At 50.6% G+C, this 24,657-nt stretch overlaps 2 protein-coding genes across 8 annotated transcripts in view; one reads left to right on the plus strand and one right to left on the minus strand.

Moving 5' to 3' along the window:
* Positions 1–613, plus strand: part of LOC105730286 (BRISC complex subunit Abraxas 2-like) — a 32,091-nt gene extending 31,478 nt beyond the window's left edge. For both annotated transcript variants that reach the window (XM_064367894.1, XM_064367895.1), the window contains one exon: positions 429–613. Coding sequence is in view for 1 of the 2 variants with exons in the window: in XM_064367895.1 (XP_064223965.1) it covers positions 429–450 (22 nt within the window). In the remaining variant the exon portion in view is untranslated. The remainder of the gene's footprint in view (positions 1–428) is intronic.
* Positions 614–1,956: 1,343 nt separating this feature from the next.
* LOC105730284 (SEC14-like protein 4) overlaps positions 1,957–24,657 on the minus strand; it is a 38,983-nt gene continuing 16,282 nt past the window's right edge. For 3 of the 6 annotated variants that reach the window (XM_064367897.1, XM_021665680.2, XM_021665679.2), the window contains 11 exons: positions 12,703–12,778; positions 10,131–10,174; positions 9,801–9,860; positions 9,469–9,657; positions 9,078–9,176; positions 8,080–8,140; positions 6,083–6,166; positions 5,685–5,791; positions 5,470–5,609; positions 5,209–5,378; positions 3,714–3,941 (listed from right to left, as the gene is read on the minus strand). In XM_064367897.1, coding sequence (XP_064223967.1) covers positions 3,802–3,941; positions 5,209–5,378; positions 5,470–5,609; positions 5,685–5,791; positions 6,083–6,166; positions 8,080–8,140; positions 9,078–9,176; positions 9,469–9,657; positions 9,801–9,860; positions 10,131–10,174; positions 12,703–12,778 — 1,170 coding nt within the window. In that variant the 3' untranslated portion in view covers positions 3,714–3,801. Of the gene's footprint in view, positions 3,942–5,208; positions 5,379–5,469; positions 5,610–5,684; positions 5,792–6,082; positions 6,167–8,079; positions 8,141–9,077; positions 9,177–9,468; positions 9,658–9,800; positions 9,861–10,130; positions 10,175–12,702; positions 12,779–16,783; positions 16,924–17,047; positions 17,562–24,657 lie in introns of those variants that run through there. The other 3 variants (XM_064367899.1, XM_064367898.1, XM_012471378.2) reach the window with 3 other exon arrangements.

Genomic DNA, 24,657 nt, shown 5'->3' on the forward strand with positions numbered 1-24,657 from the left:
GACTATCCAGGTTGTGGGGGGCAGCCAGCAGCCTTCCGAGCTGAGAGCCTCAGAGGCTGATAGCATTCCAGGCTGAAGGCCTTGAGCAGACGCTGACCCACGTATTTATTCTCGCTGAACAGGTGATTATTATTAACAAACAGGTGCTCTGTATTTTCTCATGGAACAAAAATAAACTAGGTAGGCAGCTGGTGCCTGCTTACCACTGATACTACAAAGTATTCTCCACGAGGGAGCCACGGGGGCAGGGTCACATATCCGGTGCTTAAAGAATTGTTTTAACAGGCATATGATATACGTATAGTCTTGCTACGTTAGAATGCCCCAAGTAGTTTTCCACTCGGGGGGAGCGCGGCCAGGTTTTCCTTGCCATCGTTCTTCTTAGCAAACAAGATATTTTATCATACACTCAACATTTCTCAACACAGGTGTTGGAGAGAAGCAGTTTGACTTCAGAGGGATGGCTTGACCGTGAGACTTCGGAGAAGAGTTCTACCAGGGACAGAACTCCAGGGGAAGATCACCTTCCCCCTCCATCCCCGTTCCAGCTCTCCATCCTGCTGAGAGCCACTTACACTGCTCAATAAAATCCTCCAGATTCACCTCTCTTCAATTTATTTGTGTGACCTGAATCTTCCTGGATGCTGGACAAGAACTTGGGTACCAAGAGGGCAGGTGCAAAAGGCTGTATATCATCTATGGAGAAATGCCTAGTCAAACTTGAAAAATGTGAGCCGGGCGTGGTGGCTCACATCTGTAATCCCAGCACTTTGGGAGGCAGAGGTCGGTGGATCACTTGAGGTCAGGAGTTCGAGATCACCCTGACCAACATGGTGAAACCCTGTCTGTACTAAAAATACAAAAATTAGAATTTGGCTCCTGTCCCCGACCAAGCACCCATGGTAACAGTGCACCCACTTGATAACTGATCACTGGTGTCACTTCCACCTCCCTCCCTCCATGAGTGCAAACCTCCAGTTAACACAGTTAGGTCAGCCCAGAGTCCTGGGTGTCCCCAGAGCCTGCAGTGCCTGGTGCTGGGCAGATACTCAATAAACATCCAAAAGCAGGCTAGGCCCAGTGGCTCACACCTGTGACCTCAGCAGTTTGAGAGGTTGAGGCAGGGAGGATGGCTTGAGCCCAGGAGTTCAAGATCAGCCTGGGCAACATAGCAAGATCCCTGTCTCTGCTTTTAAAAAATTAAATTAACGTCAATGAATGAATGAAGACACAAACTTTGAGCAATCCACAGCCCCTCTTTGGGTGACTTGTTTTTTTTTTCAGTTTTGTAAAGAAGTGACAGTGTTCAGAATTAGAAATGAGGTCTGGGCAAGGTGGTTCACACCTGTAATCCCAGCACTTTGGGAGGCTGAGGCAGGCAGATAAATTGAGGTGAGGAGTTTGAGACCAGCCTGGCCAACATGGTGAAACTCCATCTCTACTAAAAATACAAAAATCAGCCAGATGTAGTGGTGCATGTCTGTAGTCCCAGCTACTCGGGAGGCTGCGGCAGGAGGGAGAATCACTTGAACCCAGGAGGTGGAGGTTGCAGTGAGCTGAGACCATGCCACTGCACTCCAGCCTGGGCAACAGACACTCTGTCTCAAAAAAAAAAAAAAAAAAAAGGGCCGGGTGCGGTGGCTCAAGCCTGTAATCCCAGCACTTTGGGAGGTTAAGGCGGGTGGATCACGAGGTCAAGAGATCGAGACCATCCTGGTCAACATGGTGAAACCCCGTCTCTACTAAAAATACAAAAAAAGTTAGCTGGGCATGGTGGCGTGTGCCTGTAATCCCAGCTACTCAGGAGGCTGAGGCAGGAGAATTGCCTGAACCCAGGAGGCGGAGGTTGCGGTGAGCCGAGATCGCGCCATTGCACTCCAGCCTGGGTAACAAGAGCGAAACTCCGTCTCAAAAAAAAAAAAAAAAAAAAAAAGAAGAAGAATTAGAAATGGGGTTGCTGAGGACATGTGCCCCTGCTGAACTCCCAGTGTGCCCTCCCCTCCTGGCTTCTGCTCTCACCTCTGCAGGCGACTCCTGTGCTCACTGCAATTCTGTCACTGGTGCCTGCACCTGACCCCGTTTCTGTTTGCCACCCCCCAGGCAGCCCGTATTTGTGATTACAGGCCTGTGATCAGAGCCTTGGAAACCCTTGTACAGGGGGCAGAGCAATCCTTGCTACTTTCAAGGAAACGAGACAAGGCTGTGCTGATGGCGGAAAATTGACTGTGGGTAGTTACATGGGCAACAATCAGAGTTCAAGTCTAGCAACCCCTGGTTTTTAGGTGGAGGACGTCAAGGCTGAAGTGAGGCACTACAATCCCCCATCATGACAACAAGGTGGGCCTTGTGACATTTAGCACAGGGTCCTCCCAACTCCAGTCAGTCACAGCCTGCCTTGGAAGCCCAGGTGCCTCTGGCCCTCCAGATATCACTGCATCTGGGGAAGCAGCAGACGGGGTGGCCATGCAGTGCAACAGGGTCGGGGGATGCCTGTCACATCTCGGATGCAGAGGTAGCCCCTGGAGATGGGGATGTTCTGTGACTCTTGCCCGACAGTCCAGGCCATCTCCATGGAGCCAGCACAGCCATTTTTTTTCTTGCCAATCTGCTCAAACACCCGGTTGGAACAGGGATGCCTCGTGGCACTGGCTTTAGGAGTTTAATTTAAATGGTTTGCTGTTTCTAGCAGCAGAGCACCTATTCAGACTCTATGTATATGCATCCATGAATGGTGCAGCTGCCAGAAGAATCAAAGCTAAATGTTGGCAGGATCACAGCAGGTGTGGAGGGGAGGGCACTGGGAATTCCCTGGAGACTCAGTCGTTACCCACTCGACTGAAAGGCTGAGTGTGGCTTTTCCTCTGATGGTTACCTCTGCCAGGCCCCACATCTCCATTTCCAATTTTCTTTCATTTATTTATTTGTTTGTTTGTTTGTTTATTTTGAGACGGAATCTGGCTCTGTCGCCAGGCTGGAGTGCAGTGGCAACCTCACCGCAACCTCCGCCTCCCAGGTTCAAGCGATTCTCTCGCTTCAGCCTCCTGAGTAGCTGGGATTACAGGTGCGCACCACCATGCCTGGCTAATGTTTGTATTTTTTGTAGAGACGAAGTTTTGCCATGTTGGCCAGGCTGGTCTCGAACTCCTGACCTCAGATGATCTGCCCGCCTCGGCCTCCCAAAGTGCGGGGATTGTAGGTGTGAGCCGCCGCACCCGGCCCATTTCCAATTTTCCATCCAGTGGTGGCAGAACAAACTTGGATGGGCCCCAATGCTCTGCTGGAACCAGGACCCTCACCCTTGCCCCATCTCATTACCCAGCTGCCTCCAGCTGGGCCTGCCCACCCCTGCTGACCTCCTATATGCAGAGAATGGGGCTTCTCTGCTTTTCAGGCCTGAAGCAGTGATGCCCACAGGGCCTGGGAGCCACAAACACCCCCTGAAGCCGGAACTCCAGGCATGGGCGAGTCCTGGGTGGCTGGACCTTGTCGGGATGGATGGAAGGACAGCTTCTGCAGGCAGGACCCATCTTCAGTGGACTGGATCATCTTCAGTGTCTCATTCTCATCCCCATTCTCTGGGAACAGGGAAAGAGGTTCCTGTCTGAATCTTCAGCATGGTCTATGCCCTGGTGGCCCCTTACTGCTTGGCCACTGTGGCAGGTGGGCCCACAATGAGCTGAGATGCTGACGTGGGACAGGTGACTCTTTGCAGCCACCTTCAGCACCACCCTGCCTGGGACGGCAGGGATCGGGGGTGGGTGCAAAGAGGTTGGAGCACACAGGCTGAGGTGGCTAGGGTCTTCACTGTGTTGGGGAGGGACTCGTTGCCTTGAGACTCTGCAGTGTCTCCTCAGAGGCCTTGTCGGGAAGCAGCACTTCCACAGTATAGCTGAGCTTCTTGGCGTGCATCCGGCTGTAGGTGTTGTCAAAGCGCAGGACATCTGCAGTGACAGAGAGGAGATCAGGGAGCACGAACCCCGTGCATCTCAGGAAGAGCGAGCCCTGCATGGCTGCATCCCTGGAACCCTTGGGAATGAGCGGTCCAGGACGGTGGGCGGAGCCTGAGGGCCAGCCTATGCCCCTCCCTAAGCCTGTTGCTCACTGCCATCCCATGGTGGCTTGCGCTACATAAAGGACTCATGATGGTTACCAGCACACAGAACAGCACACAGCCAGAAAGCCTGCAGCCTGGGAACAGGATCTTGGGCTCCACCTGCAGGGAGGAGCTGCAGCCCACGGACGTGGTATGCCCGTACTGCGTCCTGGCCTGGTTGCACAGGTAGTAGCTCTAGGGCTTCTCCACGCACCATGCATTCCATCACACATTACAGTGCCCTGAATCCTCAAAGCAGCCGCATGAGGAAGGCAATGCCATCCTCATTTTATGGCTGAGAAAACTGAGGCTTAGAGAGGTGATAGGATCTTTCAGCGGTCACAGAGCAAGGGAGGGGAGGTACTGGGATTCCCTTATCCCGATGTCCTAACCCAGGGAGGAGCCCTGCCACCCCAGGAGGAAAGGGCTGGCCACATAAGTCACTTTTTCATCTTGTAGAAGGCATGTCCTTCAATGCCAAGGTCCAACATGGACTCGGGTCTGATGAGTTGTGCAGACTTCTCTGTCTCTACTCTCCTAAGGCTCCCTTTCCACAAAATGAAACAAGATCATGTGTTGACTTAAGCATAAGCAACACCCTTCTCCTCCATAGGAAATCAACCTTGGGCTCCCCTTCTAGCTCTGTTCCCAATAGACGTGGAAGGGCAGTGGTGTCCCTCGGCAGTGCTGCTTCCGGTAAAGCTGACTGAGCTGCATCTGGCCTGGGAGGCCTGGGAGTGAAGGATAAACACCTGGAGGAAGCCACCTCTTTGGGATTCCTGGAGTGGGGTGGTTCATGCAACTGGGTGGTCCCCTTGCCAAGACCCCTGACTCTAAGTCCATGGCCTCTTACTTACCTGTCTCTTAGCCCAGTGAGCCCAGTATAGGGTCTTCTCAGCTGACCCAAGGCCCTAGGTTCTGGACACCAGCTCTTCCCCCACGATGAGTCTGCCCTCATACCCACATGTAAGGGCCACTCATCCCATCCATGGCCCTGAAGCCAGCTCCCCTGGAGCTTACAGAGGTCCCCACACCCCTCCCGAGAGCTGGAAAGAGAGGGCAAGCAGAGGGTAGATGGCAAGGAAAACAATTCCAGTAAACCCCGGAGCTCTTACAGACGCCAGCCTTGAGGCAGGTGAGGCTCCCATCCTCGGGCACCAGGTGGGCGTTGTAGCGCTGGCTGGGCAGAACCTCCGTCATCTCCCGAGCCCTCTGCCGTTCCCCCATTTTGGTCTTCAGGAAAACCCCAAAGCCGATGTCCCCGCCATCCGATGCGAACTGCCACCTGCAGTGGACAGAGCCCCATTGGTGACCCCCTGCCTGGGCTCTGGCACCTTCCCAGCTGTGTCCAGGTGTGGGGTGGCTGCCATCCCTACCTGAGCACACAGCCTGGGAACAGAATCTCATTCTCCAGCTGCAAGGAGGAGCCTCGACCCACGGACTCCGTGTGCTCGTACTGCAGCCTCACCTGGTTGCACAGGTAGTAGCTCTTGGGCACCTCACCCCCGTAGCTGATCTGTGGGTGAGGGGCGTGAGTGGGCACTAGATCACAGCATCTCCCCTCCCTCCCCATCCTCTGGGCACCCTGTACCTTGGTCAGGCACTTGGGGTTGCCATCAGGGTCAGTCATGGTCCCCCCAAACTCCACGGGCAGCTGGTCGGGGCTGATGAATTTCGTCAGCTCCTGCTTCCAGTTGTCTGCATGGGAGCAAGAGGGACTGCAAGACTTGACAGAGGGCAGAGGAGGCTGAGCCTGGTGAGGGGACCTGATATGTCCTGGGCATGCTCCCCTGGGCACCTACTCCTAAGAGCACCCAAGACCTTTACGTGGCTCCCAGCCCATGGTCTAGGACCCCTGTGTGTAGAAGCTGACCTTGGTCAGGCCAGGGCCAGTGCCCAAGTAGAGGGAAAGCCAGGGAGAAACAGGGTCTTTAGTGTCAACCTCTGCTCCCCAGGCAGATGGACACAACCAGAGGCCAAGTCACTTACCTCCCAGAATTACAATCTTCCTGCGTGTTTCCTCACTCATGAACGACTTGACCAAGTTGAAGGCCACGGGGAACAGTTTGGGGGCTGAAACACATGTAAATCTCTTGAGAAGCTGGACCAGAGAGGATGTGGGGATACAGAGCCACAGTCAAGAGCAGGTGCTGGACCGGAGTTGGACAGATATGGACTCTGCCGCTCTCTGCGGTGTGACCTTCAGCAAGTTACCCACCCTCTCTAAGTCTCAGTGCAGTTAACTGGAAAATGAAGGTGAAATAATGTATATATAACACCTGGCACAGTTCCTGGCTTTCAATAAACGGTTGTCTCGGGCCGGGCACAGTGGCTCATACCTGTAATCCTAGCACTTTGGGAGGCTGAGGCAGGCAGATCACTTGAGGCCAGGAGTTCAAGACCAGCCTGGCCAACATGGTGAAACTGCGTCTGTACGAAAAATACAAAAATTAGCTGGGCATAGTGGTGCATGCCTGTAATCCCAGCTATTCGGGTGGCAGTGGCATGAGAATTGCTTGAATCTGGGAGGTGGAGGTTGCAGTGAGCCAAGATTGCACCACTGCACTCCAGCCTGGGTGACAGAGTGAGACTCTGTCTCTAATAAATAAATAAATAAATAAATAAATAAATAAATAAATAAAAATAGAAAAAAAAATTGTTGTCTCCCCAACCCAGTTGTAAGTAGTTGAGCACAAGCTGGCTCTAGGTTCAGCAATGTTGATTCCCCAATAGTATCTCTTCCTTTCCACACTCCAGGTTGTCTGAAATCTTCTGGGGTGTGACGTTTACATTAGACCTACTGTCTGCCCTGAATTACTCATACTCAACTGAGCACTGTTTATGGGCCAAGCTCTGTGCTCCGTCTTCACACACTGTTTGGTTTAACCTCATAGTTATCTTATGGGGAGGGAGCCACTGTATCTCCATTTTACAGAATGGGAAAACTGAGGCTCAGTGAGATTAAGTAGACTTGAATGAAATCATACAGCTAGTTTGATTTGAACCAGATCCTCTGACTCTGGAGCACAAGACATTGCCAGTGCAGCCAGGGACCATTCCCACTCAAAGTGTGTCCATCCACTAGTGGGGTCCACGGACTGTCTGTTCCCAGTCCACACTGACGTAAGTAACAGTAAACATTTACAAACTTATAACTTATTTAGGCCGGGCACAGTGGCTCACACCTGTAATCCCAGCACTTTGGGAGGCTGAGGTGGGCAGATCACAAGGTCAGGAGTTCCAGACCAGCCTGCCAACATGGTGAAACCCGTTTCTACTAAAAATACAAAAATTAGCTGGGTGTGGTGGTGCGTGCCTGTAATCCCAGCTACTCAGGAGGCTGAGGCAGGAGAATTGCTTGAACCCAGGAGGTGGAGGTTGCAGTGAGCCAGGATCTCACCACTGCACTACAGCCTGGGCAACAGAGAGAGACTCTGTCTCAAACAAACAAACAAAAAAGAAACTTATAACTTATTTGACATTGCTGCAACATACCAGTGCATGATTTTGTATATTACAAAAATATCAGTCTGTGAAGGACTGGAACTAAAAAATAAAACCAGAGGCCGGGTGCGGTGGCTCATGCCTATAATCCCAGTACTTCGGGAGGTCAAGGCAGGTGGATCATTTGAGATCAGGAGTTTGAAACCAGCCTGGCCAACATGGGGAAACCCCATCTTTACTAAAAATACAAAAATTAGCCGGGCGTGGTGGCGTGCACCTGTAATCCCAGCTACTCGGGAAGCTGAGGCAGGAGAATCACTTGAACCCTGGAGGTGGAGGTTGCAGTGAGCGAGATCGCACCACTGCACAGAGTGAGACTCCATCTAAAATAAATAAAAAAATAAAAATGAAACCAGAAACCAACCACACAAAACCTGGTTCTTCAACAAAGATGGCTGAAGAAGCCTTTAACTCCACGGCTGACTTACTGTAGCCCCCATTCCTGCTTCTTCCTCCCCAGGTCATCCCGATAATGGGCTTACCTCGAATAACAATTAAATTCTTCAGAGTCTCAGGATAATTTGCCTCCAGGATGCTAAAAAACTGTGGAGTCAAGATGAGTCTGGTTGGGGCTCTGTTCCATCACCTCCCGCCCACGGATTTCTGTGGCCTCTGATGCTGCTGAGACAAGAGGCCCCTCCCTGGCCCATCCTACATTCCCCACAAGCACGTGCCTCCTCCTCTCTGTTATTCTTCTTTTGTTTGTTTATTTGTTCTTGAGACAGTTCTCTACCCAAGGTGGAATATAGTGGCACAGTCATAGCTCACTGCAACCTTGAACTCCTGGGTTCACGAGATCCTCCTGCCTCTATCACCCAAGTATCTAGGACTACAGGCACGTGTAAAAAATTATTATTATTGGCCAGGCTCGGTGGCTCACGCCTGTATTCCCAGCACTTTGGGAAGCCAAGGTGGGTGGATCACGAGGTCAGGAGTTTTGAGACCAGCCTGACCAACATGGTAAAACCCTGTCTTTACTAAAAATACAAAAATTAGCCAGGCGTGGTGGCAGGCGCCTGTAGTCCCAGCTACTCAGGAGGCTGAGGCAAGAGAATCGCTTGAACCCGGGAAGCAGAGGTAGCAGTGAGCTGAGATCGCATCATTGCACTCTAGCCTGGGTGACAGAGAGAGTCTCCATCCCAAAAAAAAAATTACTGTTATTATTATTAATAGAGACAACATCTCACCTGTGTTGCTCAGGCTGCTCTTGGACTCCTGGACTCAAGCGATCCTCTAGCCTTGGCCACCCAAAGTGCTGGGACTATAGGCATGAGCCACCGCGCCCGGCCTCTTTGTGTTAATCTTGCTCCTCCTTCTCCTTGGAGGGTGGACTCTAGGCCAGCATCATTGACTGGTCCGTGCAGCCCCTGCAGGGTATCCCCACCCCTCTATCTCATTGGATTCTCACAGTAATTCACAGAGAGGGCTCACAGCGGGGAGTCTCCGCCCACACCAGCCTCAAGCCAGCTGTGCACCTTACCTGCTGGTAGACCTCCACAGCTGGCTTCCACAGGTGTTTCAGGCCCAGCCCTTCCATGTCAAACACCATCAGCGCCGTCTCGATCTTCCTGCCTAGCTGCTTGGGACAGAGCCGCCATACAGGTCAGACAACAGCTCCAGCCAGGAGATCCTGGCCAGAGAGACTTGGGCACCTCTCCCCGCCTTCCTGCCATCCCACCCTCTGGCAGCCCATAGTGTTTTCCAGACCAATGGAAAACACCTCACCTTTATGGGTGGCTAAGGGTGGGAGAAACCCACATTCCACCAGAGCCCTGAGTGCTGAGGGCTGGGGAGGGGGCAAGGCACCACTCCTCTCTGGTCCTGGTGCCACCCAGTAGATAGATGAGGCCTACCCAACCCCAGCTGCTCACCTTCTGAGTCTGCAGCTCACACTCACGCAAAAGCAACTCGCAGACCTTGATGCGCTTCTGGATCATATCCTGCTTGGAGGCCGACAGCAGGAGACCCTTGGGGTCAAGGGACCCGATGATGTTGAAGTACACAGGGCAGCCTTCGTAGTCGTAGCCACACAGACCTCCTGAGTCATATAGCCGGATGACCTGGAGGTGTGGGTAAGGTCCTGACTCAATCCAGCTCACCAGGCTGGGTCCCTACTCCATCAGGTGGCTGGATGTGGTGGGTGGGAGATGAGGTTGGGGGTGAGGGGCCTCAAACGGCCTGGGGGATGCTGCTCGAGGCTCACCTTGGGAGGCTGCCATGAGAGGATGTTGTCCAGGTCTTGTTGCTTCCGGAACTCCATGTGCTGCAGGGACATAGCAAGAGCTGTAGGATTCTGCAGGAACCTGGGGACACCAGGCTAGTTCCCTCTGCCTACAGTCACCAAGATCCCACCAGAGCATACCCATAGACCTAGGGATGGAGTCAGGAGCTTGGGTCTGATGCAGAAAGGGATCCAGGGAGGAAGAAAGAAGAAGCAGGAGGATGGGACAGGGCCAGAGTCCCTACCCTTTTGCCACCAATCCCTGGGTCACAGTGCATGGAAGGCAGGACAGTAGGGATCATAGATGCTTACCCTCCGGAGCATGTCCTCGGATTTCTGCAGGTCAAAGTCTTGAGCTGCAAGAAGAAGATGAGCTAAGTGGAAGCACAGGATTAGATCTAGAAAGAGCCATTCCCTAAAAATTCGTGAGTTAATAGCTAAGGTGTCCCCAGCCTTTTCCTGACACCCCAAGAATCCATTGAAAATCCAGAAATAGTTGTTTGTTTTTTGAGACAGGCTCTTGGCTCTGTTGCCCAGGCCAGAGTGCAGTGATGTGATCAAAGCTTACTGTGGCCTCTGGCCCAAGTGATCCTCCTACCCCAGCTTCCCAAGTAGCTGGGATTTCAGGCCCACGCCACCATGCCCGGCTAATTTTTTTAGATTTTTTTTTTTTCTTTTGTAGAGATGGAGATCTTGTTATGTTCCCAAGCTGGTCTTGAACTCCTGGCCTCAAGCAGTCCTTCTGCCTCAGCTTTCCAAAGTGTTGGGATTATAGGCGTGGGCATCTGTGCCTAACCTAGAAATGTTTTCTTTTCTTTTAAAATATTTTTTGTGGCCGGGCGCGGTGGCTCACGCCTATAATCCCAGCACTTTGGGAGGCTGAGGCGGGTGGATCACGAGGTCAAGAGAGCGAGACCATCCTGGTCAACATGGTGAAACCCCATCTCTACTAAAAATACAAAAAAATTAGCTGGGCGTGGTGGAGCACGCCTGTAGTCCCAGCTACTTGGGAGGCAGAGGCAGGAGAATTGCTTGAACCCAGGAGGCGGAGGTTGTGGTGAGCCAAGATCCTGCCATTGCACTCCAGCCTGGGTAACAAGAGCGAAACTCCGTCTCAAAAAAAAAAAAAAGAAAAAAAATATTTTTTGCTACAATTGGCTGTGAACTCTACCACAAGACATGTTTTTTAAAGAGTTAAGGATCTCTAATCCTCTAGAAGACTTTGGAGAGCCCTTGAGTTCAGTTTCCAGTCTTCTTAAAACTTTCTGGAGGCCAGTCTAGCCTGTATTTGATGTCCCTCAGGAAGCAGAGACCCGCTGCCACCTGCACAGTGTTAGGGCTGGTGGGGAGCGTGGGGTTTGGATTCACACAGACTGGGGCTTTAAAGTCTAGTATTGCCCTTTTATTTCCTGTGCAGCCTTGAGCAAGTCACTTATCTTCTCTGAGCCTTAGTTTTTTTAAATCAGTTAAATGAGAACACTATCTTTTTCAGTTATTCAGAGAACAACATGAGATAAAATATATAAAGTGCTTGGCCCAGTACCTGGCTCACAGTAGGTTCTCAATAAACTGTAGCTATCATGATTACCTGTTTTAAAGAAACACATACACTTCCATTGAAAACACGATGCTCTGTTTTAGAAATGCTTTGACTGTTGCTTTCTGAGACCCTTGGCTCACGGAGGACTAATTAGGGGGAGTAATTTGTCCACTCGAGGAGGAATTTGTTCACTCATGGAGCTGAAACAATATGCAGGGTCAGAGATTTTGAAATGGAAGGGATCTGAGACGCCCTCCAGGCCTCCTCTGCTCTGATCATGAACCAGCTCCGGAAATCACTCCTGACCAGGCGTGGTAGCTCACACCTGTAACTCCAGCACTTTGGGATACCGAGGCAGGCAGATCACTTGAGGTCAGAAGTTCGAGACCAGCCTGGGCAACATAGTGAAACCCTGTCTCTATTAAAAATACGAAACTTAGCTGGGCATGGTGGTGCACACCTATAGGCCAGCTACTCGGGAGGCTTAGGCATGGGAATCGCTTGAACCTGGGAGAAGGAGGCTGCAGTGAGCCAAGATCGCACCACTGTACTCTAGCCTAGGCGAAAGGGTAAGACCATGTCTCAAAAACAAAAAACTCCCAATGCAATAGCTCAGCCTTGATTATCTCCCATGATGGGGAGTTCATTACCACAGAAGGCATTATCATTCCATTTCTCAGCAGCTTTGACTGAACCCAAATCTGCCCTCTGATGATTCCAGCCCCGTCCTCAGAGGTCAAACAAATATAAGTAATCCCTTGTCAGTGTGGCAATTCTGCAAATATTTGAAGACAAGCCACCAAGTTCACCTGACCAATCTTTGCTCTAAGCTATATATTTGTTAAAATCATCTTCTGTGCCAATTCTGTCCAAGATAACGTTCTGTGATGATGGAAATGTCCTATACCTGAGCTGCTCATTATGGTAGCCGCTAGCTGCCTGAGGCTACAGAGCAACTGAAACGTGGCAAGTGTGACTTAGGACCTGGAGTTTTAATTTAAGTTAATTGTAATAGTTACATGTGGCTAGAGGGTATCAAACTGAGCAGGGCAGTTCTATATACTTCAGAGATTTAAAGATTTTTTCTGTATAGGTCTTGTGTCTTCTAGAATAAACTGCTGGGTTATTTTATGGGCTTTGTTGCTGTTTTGAATGGTATCTGACTTTTCATTATCTTTTTTTTTTTTGAGGCAGAGTCTTGCTCGGATTCTAGTCAAAGCAAGCTGATTCCAGAGCCTGTGTGTTCTTTACTTTACAGCTCCATTCCCCAAAGTCCCCACTTCTCCCCTGAGACCCTCCTTCCTTCCCTCCCTCTCTACCTCCCCTGACCCCTGCCAGCCTCACCTCGCAGCCAGCGCAGGAGGAAGTAGTCATCAGCATTGGGCACTCTGGGCAGCAGGTCCTGGAGGTTCTCCCGGAACTGAGTGGGGGAGGAAATGATAGTCAGTGGGGCTCTCTTGACCTCAGGAGCCACCAACCCCACCCCCAACCCTTCCCACCTCATCTGCCAGTCAGCCTCACCTGGAGGCCCTGCAGGGCGCTCCCCCAAACGACTTTGCCATCTGAAAATAGGGCACCCTCCAGCCCAACATAGGAAAAAGTGTTGGGTCCTTCTCAAAATGTGGGGGCACCTTACATGCAGGGCTCCCATTCTGCATGTCTAAGGTGGGGCCCTGGCATCCTATTTAAAATTTTTATTTTATTGTTATTATTTTTGAGATAGGGTCTCACTCTGTTGCCCAAGCTGGAGTGTACTTGCGTGATCTTGGCTCACTGAAACCTCTGCCTCCTGGGCTCAATAGATCCTCCCAACTCAGCCTCCCAAGTAGCTGGGACCACAGGCACACACCACAATGCACAGCTAATTTTTATATTTGTTGTAGAGATGGGGTCTTGCCATATTGCCCAGGTTGCTCTTGAACTCCTTGGCTCAAACAATCCACCCGCCTTGGCTGCCCAAAGTGCTGGGATCACAGGCGTGAGCCACTGTGCCCAGCTGACAGCCTTATTTTTCACAAAGATCCCTGGGTGCTTCTGATGCAGGCCAGCTAGATGGTTTTAGGAATGTTGTCCCTGATACTGCATCTTAAGGGTTTAGATTTAGAGGCAAGTTACCAAACCTCTCTGAGCCTCCGTTTCCGTATCTGTGAAATGGGGATAATAATGAACTTGTGCCAATCAAAGGAGTTTGTGCACGTAATGCATTTAGCAGACTTGGCTCCAAGCAGGTGTCAGATAAATGTGAGCGCTCAGCCAGCGTGGACTGCCTGACGCCCTGGACAGTGGAACTTGGTGGAAAAAAAACACAAGCGGAGGTCAACAGACAGGGGCTGAAAGAGAAGCCAGGAATGCCTTATCAGGACTGTGGGGGAGGAAGCACGCCTTTTTCTCCTGACAGAGTTGAAGGATGTCATTAGGAGTTTGCGTCTAAGTCTGAGGCTTGGGTCTGAGAAAGAGAGGAGACCTCACTTCCCTGGGACTAACAGACTAAAGCCAAGGGCTGGGTTTGAAGATGAATCTGTGAATCCAAATTTGGGATTAGAAATGTGAGGCTGGGCACGGCAGCTCCTGTCTGTAATCCAGCACTTTGGGAGGCTGAGGCAGAAGGGTTGCTTGAGCCCATGAATTTAAGACCAGCCTGGGCAGCATAGCGAGACACTTTCTCTACAAAAATACAAAAAGTAGCCGGACATAGTGGCACACACACATAGTCCCAGCTATTCAGGAAGCTAAGGTGGGAGGATCAGTTGAGCCTGGGAGGCAGCGGTCACAGGGAGCTATAATTGCATCACTCCAGTCTGGGCAACAGAGATTCGGTCTCAAAAAAAAAAAAAAAAAAAAAAAAAGAGAGAGAGAAAGAAGAAAGAAAAAGAAAAGAAAAATCAGTTTAATCGACTCCAGTCAGCAATAGCACCTGCTATAATAATCTGAACAGGCCCCTGGGATGGAGGTTCCTGCACCAACAGCTGCAGCCTCTGGGTTCAGGAGGAAGTGTTACTTGGGGGTTGGAGAAGAGTGGTGACCCCTGAGAAGCAATAACTCTGCACCCCTCAGCCCCGTCAGGTTAGTGGGTTTCCTCCTTTGAACTTCAAGGCAGGCCCTGAGGCAGGTGGGGCAAAGATCACATTCCTGCTTTGCAGATGAAACTGAGGCTGAGGGGGTGGAAAATCTTTCCCAGGGACGCAGAAAGGAAGTGTCAAGGTCAGGAAGAGCCACCCTAGGGGGCCATGCCCCCCATGGAATGGGGACAAGTGGAAGAGAAAGCCACTAAGCAGGTGCTGGGAAGGGTGAGGAGTGACTGGGAGAAAACTCATCTTATCATGATGCCACTGGCAGGAAAGCAGTGCACCAGAGGTGCTGAAACTGAACTTGGGAAGGAACTAGAAGAAGATGCTCCTAGACTTGGTTGTCCAGACCTCTGGGACCATGGGCGACCTCTCCCTTCTTCCTACTTTTCTCTTTTCCCCAAATTCAAAAAATAACAAGCATCCACTACTTTTTTTTTTTTTTTTTTTTGAGACGAAGTCTTGCTCTGTTGCCAAGCTGGAGTACAGGTCACTGCAACCTCTACCTTGAGGGTTCAAGCAATTCTCTTGCCTCAGCCTCCCGAGTAGCTGGGACTACAGGCATAGGCTGTCATGCTTGGCTAATTTTTGTGTTTTTTTTAAGTAAACACAAGTTTCATCATGTTGGCCAGGCTGGTCTCGAACTCATGACCTCAAGTGACCCACCCGCCTCGGCCTCCCAAAGGGCTGGGATTACAGGCGTGAGCCACCTTGCCCAGCCACATTCACTACTTTTAAATAATGTAAGATATAAGAATAATTTCTTCATATCATTTAAAGCTCTCTGGCGCACGGGCATCTACATCATAGTTCACCTCCAAAGACCAGAAAACCTCCAAAAACAGCTCCCACTAGGAGCACAGTGCCTGGGGCTTCCCAGAGGCCACCACCAGTGGGGAGGGAGAGGGCTCACCAGGAGACCCCCACCTTCCTCACCTGAGGGCCCCTCCTTCACTGGGGACCCCATTATTTCCCCTGAGGGCCCTCTTTCCCCTGGGGACCAGTCTCCTCCCAGGGTTCTCTCTTCTCCCTGGAGGGCCTTTCCGAAGGGCAGGAGCATTGAAACACATCATTTCCCCCATAACTCTTAAGCTGCCTTTCATAGGGCCGAAGTGTGAGCCCCCATCACCTCGCCTGGCTGTGACACCTCCTCTCCCCCAACCTCAAAGTCAGTTTCAAATCCTTGGCTATCAAAAACCACATTGTTGCTGTGATATCTAATTCCTGGACACTCTCTCCTTTCTCCATGGCTGTGACACTTCAGGCACAGCCTGTAGGACTATCTCAAGGTCACCTCCCCAAAAAGACCCCTCCATTTCTCTCTCTCTCTCTCTCTTTTTGAGATGGAGTCCCTATCACCCAGGCTGGAGTGGAATGGCGTGATCGCAGCTCATTGCAACCTCTGCCTCCAAGATTCAAGCGATTCTCCTGCCTCAGCCTCCCGAGTAGCTGGGACTACAGGCGCCTGCCACCACGCCCAGCTATTTTTTGTATTTTTAAAATAGAGACAGGTTACGCCATGTTGCCCCGGCTGGTCTCGAACTCCTGACCTCAGGTGATCCACCTGCCTCAGCCTCCCAAAGTGCTGGGATTACAGGCGTGAGCGCCTGGCCGCCTCCATCTCTTTTTAATAATAATAATAATAATAATAAAGGCCGGGCACAGCGGCTCACGCCTGTAATCCCAGCACTTTGGGAGGCCGAGGCAGGCAGATCAGGAGGTCAGGAGATCAAGACCATCCTGGCCAACATGGTGAACTCCCGTCTCTACTAAACTACAAAAAATTAGCCGGGCGTTGGTGGTGTGCGCCTGTAGTCCCAGCTACTCGGGAGGGCGAGGCAGGGGAATCGCTTGAACCCGGGAGGCGGAGATTGCAGTGAGCCGAGATAGCACAGCCTGGTGACAGAGTAAGACTCCGTCAAAAAAAATTATAAATAAATAAAAATTAAAGATAGGGAAGCTTGGGCCCTGAGGACAAATCGCAAAGAGAAACCAAACAAACAAATGTTGCAATCTGGGCATGAAATCTAGGAGTCTGTCTACCCAAGGCTGCCCCCGCAGCCGGATGGCAGCACCACCCCCTCCCCCACAACCGGGGAACAAGGGCCAGGGCCGGGTGATGGGGAGCAGGCAAGGTCAGAAGACTGGATTCGGCCCCAAGTCCCTCAGAGATGGACTCTTGTCCCGCGTGCTGCACCTAGCGGCCTCAGCAATCTCGCGCCGGACGGGAGAGCAGCCAACAGAGACGCTCTCTCCAGGCTCGTTGTTCCCGTCCGTACAATGGGGGCTCCAGCCGGGTTCCGCAGCGCCAGGCTGCTCAGGGCCCCTCCCCAATCCTCCCAGCCCGCTACGCGCCTCACCCTGGACAGCGCCTCCTGCTGCTGGGGGCTCAGGTCCCCGACTCGGCCGCTCATGGTGCCTGCGGGCGCAGAAGGGCGCGGGGGGCAGGTCCTCCGGGCCGTCGCCTGGCCTCGTGGCCGCCGCCGCCGCCTGGTTTTGCCTGCAGTGCCAGATGTTGGTCCCGCCCCGACGGGAGAGAGAGGCGCTGGGCCTGCCCCGCCCCGCCCCGCCCAGTTATCTCCTCCCCTCGAGGATTTTTGCTTAGGTCACCAAGGGCACCCTACCTGGGACAGGGAGGTGACCCGCCCAGAGAGGGGTCTGGAGCACAGCCTCGAGTCTGGGGCAGCTGGAGGCACCCCACCTCCAAGTCTCCTCACTGCCGGGGCTCCTACCTGTTCGCAGGTGGCAGGAAAGGGAACTCGCCCCTTCCCAGCAAAATAGAAGAAATAAAAACAAACAAACAAACAAACAAACAACAAACAACTTTTCTTATTTTTAATAAAATAGAGATGGGGTTTTGCTATGCTGACCAGGCTGGTCTGGAACTCCTGGCCTCAAGCAATCCTCCCTCCTCTGCCTCCCAAAGTGCTGGGATTAGGGATATCAACCACCACACCAGGCCAAAGTGCTCAACCCTCTAGGAGCCCCAGGGCTTTTGTCTAAGGACCCCTAAGCTCCTTCCCCTGGCCTTGAGCACAGCCTGGGACCTGTCTGCTCACTGACGGATAGGACAGCTTTATGTGCAAAATGGTTCCTGCCCTCAAGACGGTTGGAAGGATAAGAGGACACACCCTGGGTCAGCAGAATGCCTGGTGTTGCCTACTCAGTAAGTGCTGGCTGTTAGGAATCTATTTCATAATGTTGTTATTACTGAGGCTGTCACCAGAGCTGGGAGCTGTAGGGGTGGAGATCCTGAGATGACCCAGGTGTGGAGCTCCTGGGTGAGAGCCACAGTCCGAAGGCAGAGGAATGTGAGGTGGCAGCCGAGGACTGACAGAAGCCCTGGGAGGAATGACAGAGCGGACGGAGAGCCAAGAGGTCACTCTGGCTGACACAAGAGAGCCAAGTGGAGATCACCAGGAAAAGCAGGAAAAAAAGTTCAGCTGGGTGCGGTGGCTCATGCCTGTAATCCTGGCACCTGGCACTTTGGGAGGCCGAGGCAGGTGGATCACTTGAGGTCAGGAGTTCGAGACCATCCTGGCCAACATGGTGAAACCCTGTCTCTACTAAAAATACAAAAATTAGCTGGGCATGGTGGTCTGTGCCTGTAGTCCCAACTACTTGGGAGACTGAGGCACAAGAATCACTTGAACCTGGGAGGTTGAGGCTGCAATGAGCCAAGATCCTGCCACTGCACTCCAGTCTGGACAACAGAGCCAGATTCTGTCTCAAAAAAAAAAAAAAAAAAAAAAACAACAGAAGTTGGCTGGATGTGAATTTTCAAGAGAGGAGTAGAGGGGACATGACCTTGACCTCATGGGCTCAAGTGATCCTCCCACCTCAGCCTCTGAAGTAGCTGGACTACAGTGTCACCCCACCACACCTGGCTAATTTTTTTTTTTTTTAAATAGACATATTGTTTCACCATGTTAGCCAGGCTGGTCTCAAACTCCTGAACTCAAGCCATTCCATCTGCCTCAGCCTCCCAAATTGCTGGGATTACAGGTGTGTGCCACTGCTCCTAGCCTCATTAATTAATTTTATATAAATGATTACATATTGAAATGATATTTTTGAATATATTGGGATGATAAAATATGTTATTAAAAGTACTTTCACTTGTTTGTTTTGACTTTTTAATAGTTTTTATTATTTTATTTTTTATTTTATTTTTGAGATGGAGTTTCGCTCTTGTTGCCCAGGCTGGAGTACAATGGTGCGATCTCAGCTCATCACAACCTCCTCCTCCCAGGTTCAAGTGATTCTCCTGCCTTAGCCTCCCAAGTAGCTGGGATTACAGGCATGCGCCACCGCGCCTGGCTAATTTTGTATTTTAGTAAAGACAGGGTTTCTCCATGTTGTTCAGGCTGGTCTTGAACTCCTGACCGCAGGTGATCCGCCCGCCTCAGCTTTACAAAGTGCTGGGATCACAGGCATGAGCCACTGCACCTGCGGTGGCACGATCTCTGCTCACTTCAACCTCTGCCCCACTGGCTCAAGCAATGCTCCTGCCTCAGCCTTCCCAGTAGCTGGGACCACAGGTGTGCGTCACCACAGCTGGCTAATTTTTGTATTTTTTTGTAGAAAAATACAAAACATGGTTTTGCCATGTTGCCCAGGCTGGTCTCAAATTCCTGAGTTCAAGCGATCCTCCCACCTCGGCCTCCGAAAGTGCTGGGATTGCAGGCATTAGCTACCGTGTCCAACTTATATGTCTTAAATTCACATCAAAGCTGGGCAGAAAGTGTAGAGTTCCCACATATCTGCTGTCCCCACACATACACAATCTCTGGTTCCAGAGAGGTCCATTTGCTGCAATTGATGAACCTACACTGACACGCTGATATCACCCAAAGTTCTTAGTTTACATTAGGGCTCACTCTTGGTGTTGGATATTCTCTGGGTTTTGACAAATCTATAATGACATATGTCCACCATTGTGGTATCACGCAGAATAGTTTCACTGCCCTAAAAATCCCCTGTGCCCCTACCTATCCCTTTTACTTAAAAAAAAAAAAAAAAAATGTAGCCACTGGGGCTGGGAGTGGTGCCTCACATCTGTAATCCCAGCGCTTTGGGAGGCCAAGGCAGGAGGATCACCGGAGGTCAGGAGTTTGAGACCAGCCTTGCCAACATGGTTAAGCCCGTCTCTACTAAAAATACAAAAATTAGCTGGATGTGGTGGTGCTCGTCTGTAATCCCAGCTACTCGGGAGGCTGAGGTAGGAGAATCGCTTGCAGTGTGCTGAGATTGCACCGTTGCACTCCAGCCTGGGAGACAGAGCGAGACTCCATCTCAAAAAAAAAAGTAGCCACTGGAAAGATTTAAAGTTACATATATGGGCCGGGCATGGTGGCTCACACCTGTAATCCCAGTACTTTGAGAGGGTGAGGTGAGCAGATTGCTTGAGCCCAGGAGTTTGAGACCAGCCTCAGTAACATGGTGAAACCCCGTCTCTACTAAAAATAGAAAAATTAGCCAGGCATGATGGCGTGTGCATGTAATTCCAGTTACTTGGGAGGCTGAGACAGGAGAATCACTTGACCCTGGGAGGTGGAGTTTGCAGTGAGCTGAGATCGCACCACTGCACTCCAGCCTGGGTGACAGAGAGAGATTCGGTCTTAAAAATAAATAAATAAATAAAATAAAATTACATGTATGGATCACATTTGTGACTTGCATTATATTTAATTTGAACATCGTTTGCCCTAGAGAGATTTAAAATATATTTTTAGAAAAAGAAAGTAAATCATAAAAAATGCTAAAAGAAAGTAAAAGTGACCCCACATCTCTGGAAGCGCATGGTCTGTGTTTGAAAGCAATGACATAATCACAAAGGGAAAATGAATTGATTTGGCTACAAAATACAAGAATGTATTTAACAAGAAACAGAATTAAGACATTCGGCAGGGCTGGGTGTGGTGGCTCACACTTGTAATTTCCAGCACTTTGGGAGGGTGAGGCAGGCGGATCATGAGGTCAGGAGTTTGAGACCATCCTGGTCAACATGGTGAAACCCCGTTTCTACTAAAAATACAAAAAATTAGCTGGGCATGGTGGCGCGTGCCTGTAATCCCAGCTACTCAGGAGGCTGAGGCAGGAGAATTGCCTGAACCCAGGAGGTGGAGGTTGCGGTGAGCCGAGATCGCGCCATTGCACTCCAGCCTGGGTAACAAGAGCGAAACTCCGTCTCAAAAAAAAAAAAAAATACAAAAAAGTACAAAAACTACCCAGGGGTGGTGACGTGTGCCTGTAATCCCAGCCGCTCAGGAGGTGGAGGCAGGAGAATCACTTGAACCCGAGAGGCAGAGGTGGTAGTGAGCTGAGATTGCACCAGTGCACCCCAGCCTGGGAGACAAAACTAGACTCCATCTCAGAAAAAAAAAAAAAAAAAAGGCATATGTCAGTATTTGCTGATGGAAATTTGGGAAAAATAAAATGTACAAAAATTCAAGTTGATAAGAAAAATAGGAAGGCACTAAGAAATAAATGGGCAAATGATTCAAAGCACCAATTCTTAGAAATGAAAATGCTCAGTGTGTATTTATCAAGTGGATGAATGCCCAGTCTCCAGAGTCATTAACGAAATGTGTATTCAAGTAATGAGATGCATTTTTTCTCTGAAAAATCATCAAACACTCACACACACACACACACACACACACACACACACACACAAAATCCTTTAAGAAAATGATAATAGCCTGGGCATAGTGGCTAATGCTTGTGATCCCAGTACTTTGGGAGGCTGAGGTGGGAGGATCTCTTGAGGCTAGGAGTTCGAGACCAGTCTCGGTAACATAGTGGGACCTCGTCTCTACAAAAATTAAAAAATTAGCCAGGCACAGTGGCATGCTTTTATAGTCCCAGCTACTTGGGAGGCTGAGGAGGGAGGATCACGTGAGTCCAGGAGTTCAAAACCAGCCTGGGCAACAAAGTGAGACCCCATCTCTCCAAAAAATCAGAATATTAGCTAGGTGTGGTGGCACATACCTGTGGTCCCAGCTACACCAGGGGCTGAGGCAGGAGGTTTGCTTGAGCCTGGGAGATTGAGGCTAAAGCGAGCCAGGTTTATGACACCACACTCCGGCTTTGGCAACAGAGAGAGACCTTGTCTCAAAAAGAAAATCTATTTTAAATAAATTTGCTCCAACTTTTCCCAGTTTCTGAGGAGTGGAAAAAGTCATAGTTTGAAATACCAGAGGTAACAAATTACCTCCCAAGAGAAATTTTTATTTAACTAGCACTTACAGGTACTTTCTACTTACCCGGTTATCTCTAAGGGTTTGTAAATATTATTATAGCTCAGGGCTGACCAGTGGAAAAATAATACAAGCCACACAGACAACTTCAAATCCTCTAGAGCTGTGTAAAAATTCATTCTAAGCAGGCAGTGGTGACTTGCACTTGTAATCTCAGTTGCTTGGGAGACTAAGGTGGGAGGATCACTTGAGGCCAGGAGTTCAAGACCAGCCTAGACAACAAAGCAAGACCTTGTCTCTAAAAAACATTTTTTAAAAAATTAGCCAGAAAAAATTTACCAGATGTGGTGACTCGCACCTGTGGTCCCAGCTACCTGGGAGGCTGAGGTGGGAGGATTGCTTGAGCCCAAGAGTTTAAGGCTGCGGTGAGCTATGATCACATCAATGCACTCCAGCCTCAGCAACAGAGCGAGAATCCATCTTAAAACAAAAAATTTATTTTAATAATATATCAGGCCCGGCACAGTGGCTCACGGCGATAATCCCAGCGCTTTGGGAGGCCAAGGCGGGGGCGGGGGGATCACCTGAAGTCAGGAGTTCAAGACCAGCCTGGCCAACAAAGTGAAACTCAGTCTCTACAAAAATACAAAAGTTAGCTGGGCATGATGGTGGGTGCCTGTAATCTCAGCATCTTGGGAGACTGAGGCAGGAGAATTGCATGAACCCAGGATGCAGAGGTTCCAGTGAGCTGAGATCACTCCATTGCATTCTAGCCTGGGGAACAGAGAAAGACTCTGTCTCAAAAATAACAACAAAAAATATATCCAAAATATTATCATTTTAACCTGATCAATATGTTAATTATCTCATTAATAATTAATAGTATGTTGCATTCTTTTTTTGTACTAAGTCTGAAATCCTATGTGTATTTAATACAGCACATTTCAATTGTAACTAGCCACATTTTGAGTGAGTGTTCAATAAGCCACATATGTCTCCCACTAAATTCATGTTGAAGTCCTATTCCCTGGTACTTTAGAACATGACTTTACTTGGAAACAGGTCATTGCAGATGTAATTATGATCATACAGGAGTAGCATGGGCCCCTAGCCCAGTATGTCCTTATAAATGGTGGCATTTGGATGCAGATGGGGAGACACGCACATAGGGAGAACATCACATGAGACGAAAACCGAGATTGTGGTGTGATGCATCTATAAGACAAGTCAGGGGCACGACAGATTGCTGGCCAACCATCAGAAGCTAGGGGAGAGATGTGGAACAGAACCTTCCTCACAGTCCTTAGCAGGAAACAACCTTGCTGACACCTTGATCTGGGACTTCCAGCTTCCAGAATTCTGAGAATAAAATTCTGTTGTTCAAGCCACTCAGCACGGTCCCTGTGTTACAGGAGTCCTAGTGCACTCATAGGATGAGTGGTTGCCATAGAGGACCGCACAGCGTTAGTGCATTTAACCCTCCTGACTGCGCTGTGCAGTCGGTACTTTACCCCCTTTACGGGCTGGGAAACTGAAGCTCGAAGAGCCTCCTGAGGCCTCATATCCAGCAAGCAGCAAAGCCAGGACTGGAGCCCTGGCGCTCATCACTATGCCGTGTCCTTCTGCCGGCTGAGTTCCCCTGGTTGTAGGTCACTCTCATGTCCCGCTCTCTCCAACACAGGGCAGACATCCTCCCCTGAGCCTGCAGCACACAGATGCTTCCTTCAAACTTCAGCTGTTCCGGGCATGGGGAACTTTAGTTCTAGCCATCTGGGTGCCAGTTGTTTGGGGGTGCCCTTCTCCTCCGGCCTTCCGGAATGTGGCTCATGACCACAGTCCCTCCTGATCCATGAGCTGTTTGAGCTTTTAACCAGGAGGTCTGGGGAGACCCATGAGCTGAGAAGCTCGACTATGATGATGGCGCTGTTATGGTATGCAACCTGCATCCCACATCTTAATGCCCACACACTGTGATGCCTCTCTCTCCCACCTTCCTGGTGTTTCTAAAGTTTCTGGGATTGTTCATCAGCCGCAGGCCCCCTGCTGACAGCCCTCATTAAAGCTGGTGACCTGCCAGCTGGAGAGAACGCTGTGGGGTGAATGACATGCATTGTGGGAAGTGACACGGGGCTTTGCCCCTGCATCAAAGCTGCATCAGCCTCTCCCTGAGGATGTCTTGACCAGACAGATGCCACGGGACGCTCCTCCAAATATGTAGGACTTGGCTTGAGTGACTCTGGGGAGAAGGCCGGGAAGAAGCTGCCTGACACAGGTGCCCGGGGCAGGGCAGCCTCACACCTGGGCCTGACTGGGAGGTGGAGACGAGGCTCTCAGGCCTAATCAAAGGAGTTTTCTTGGCTCCCCTCACCAATCCAGGGTGACTTCAGGGAAAGGAGGGGCCTGGTGTGGCCATGCCCTCCCTAACTCCCCAAGGAAGGGAGATGGCCACTAGGGCCTGGGAGAGAGAGGGAGGGGGAAGGGGAATCTAACCAGCTGCTTTAAGGTCCTGGGACCAGGGAAAAAGGTGGGTTAGGGTTCAGGGGCCCTCGGGCCACACTTAGACTTCTTTCTTTCCCTACGAAAGCCAGGAGGAGGCCGGTCGCGGTGGCTCATGCCAGTAATCACAGCACTTTGGGAGGCCGAGGTGGGTGGATCACCTGAGGTCAAGATGTCAGGCAGAGGTTGCAGTGAGCTGAGATTGCGCCACTGCACTCCTGCCTGGGCGATAAGAGTGAAACTCCGTCTAAAAAAAAAAGCCAGGAGGAGGTGGGTGCAGTGGCTTATGCCTATAGTCCCAGCACCTTGGGAGGCCAAGGCGGGAGGATTGCTTGAGGCCAGAAGTTTGAGACCACCTTGGGCAACACAGTGAGACTACATCTCTTCAAAAAGGAAAAAAAATTAGTCAATAGGATAGCAAGCACCTATAGTCCCAGCTACTTGGGGGATCTGAGGTGAGAGGCTCACTCGAGCCCAGGAGTTTGAGGCTGCAGCGAGCTATGACTGTGCCACTTAACTCCAGCCTGGGCAACAGA

Source organism: Aotus nancymaae, unplaced genomic scaffold, assembly GCF_030222135.1.
Source record: "Aotus nancymaae isolate 86718 unplaced genomic scaffold, 86718_ANA_hifiasm-v0.15.2.pri h1tg000076l, whole genome shotgun sequence".
NCBI classification, from domain to species: domain Eukaryota; kingdom Metazoa; phylum Chordata; class Mammalia; order Primates; family Aotidae; genus Aotus; species Aotus nancymaae.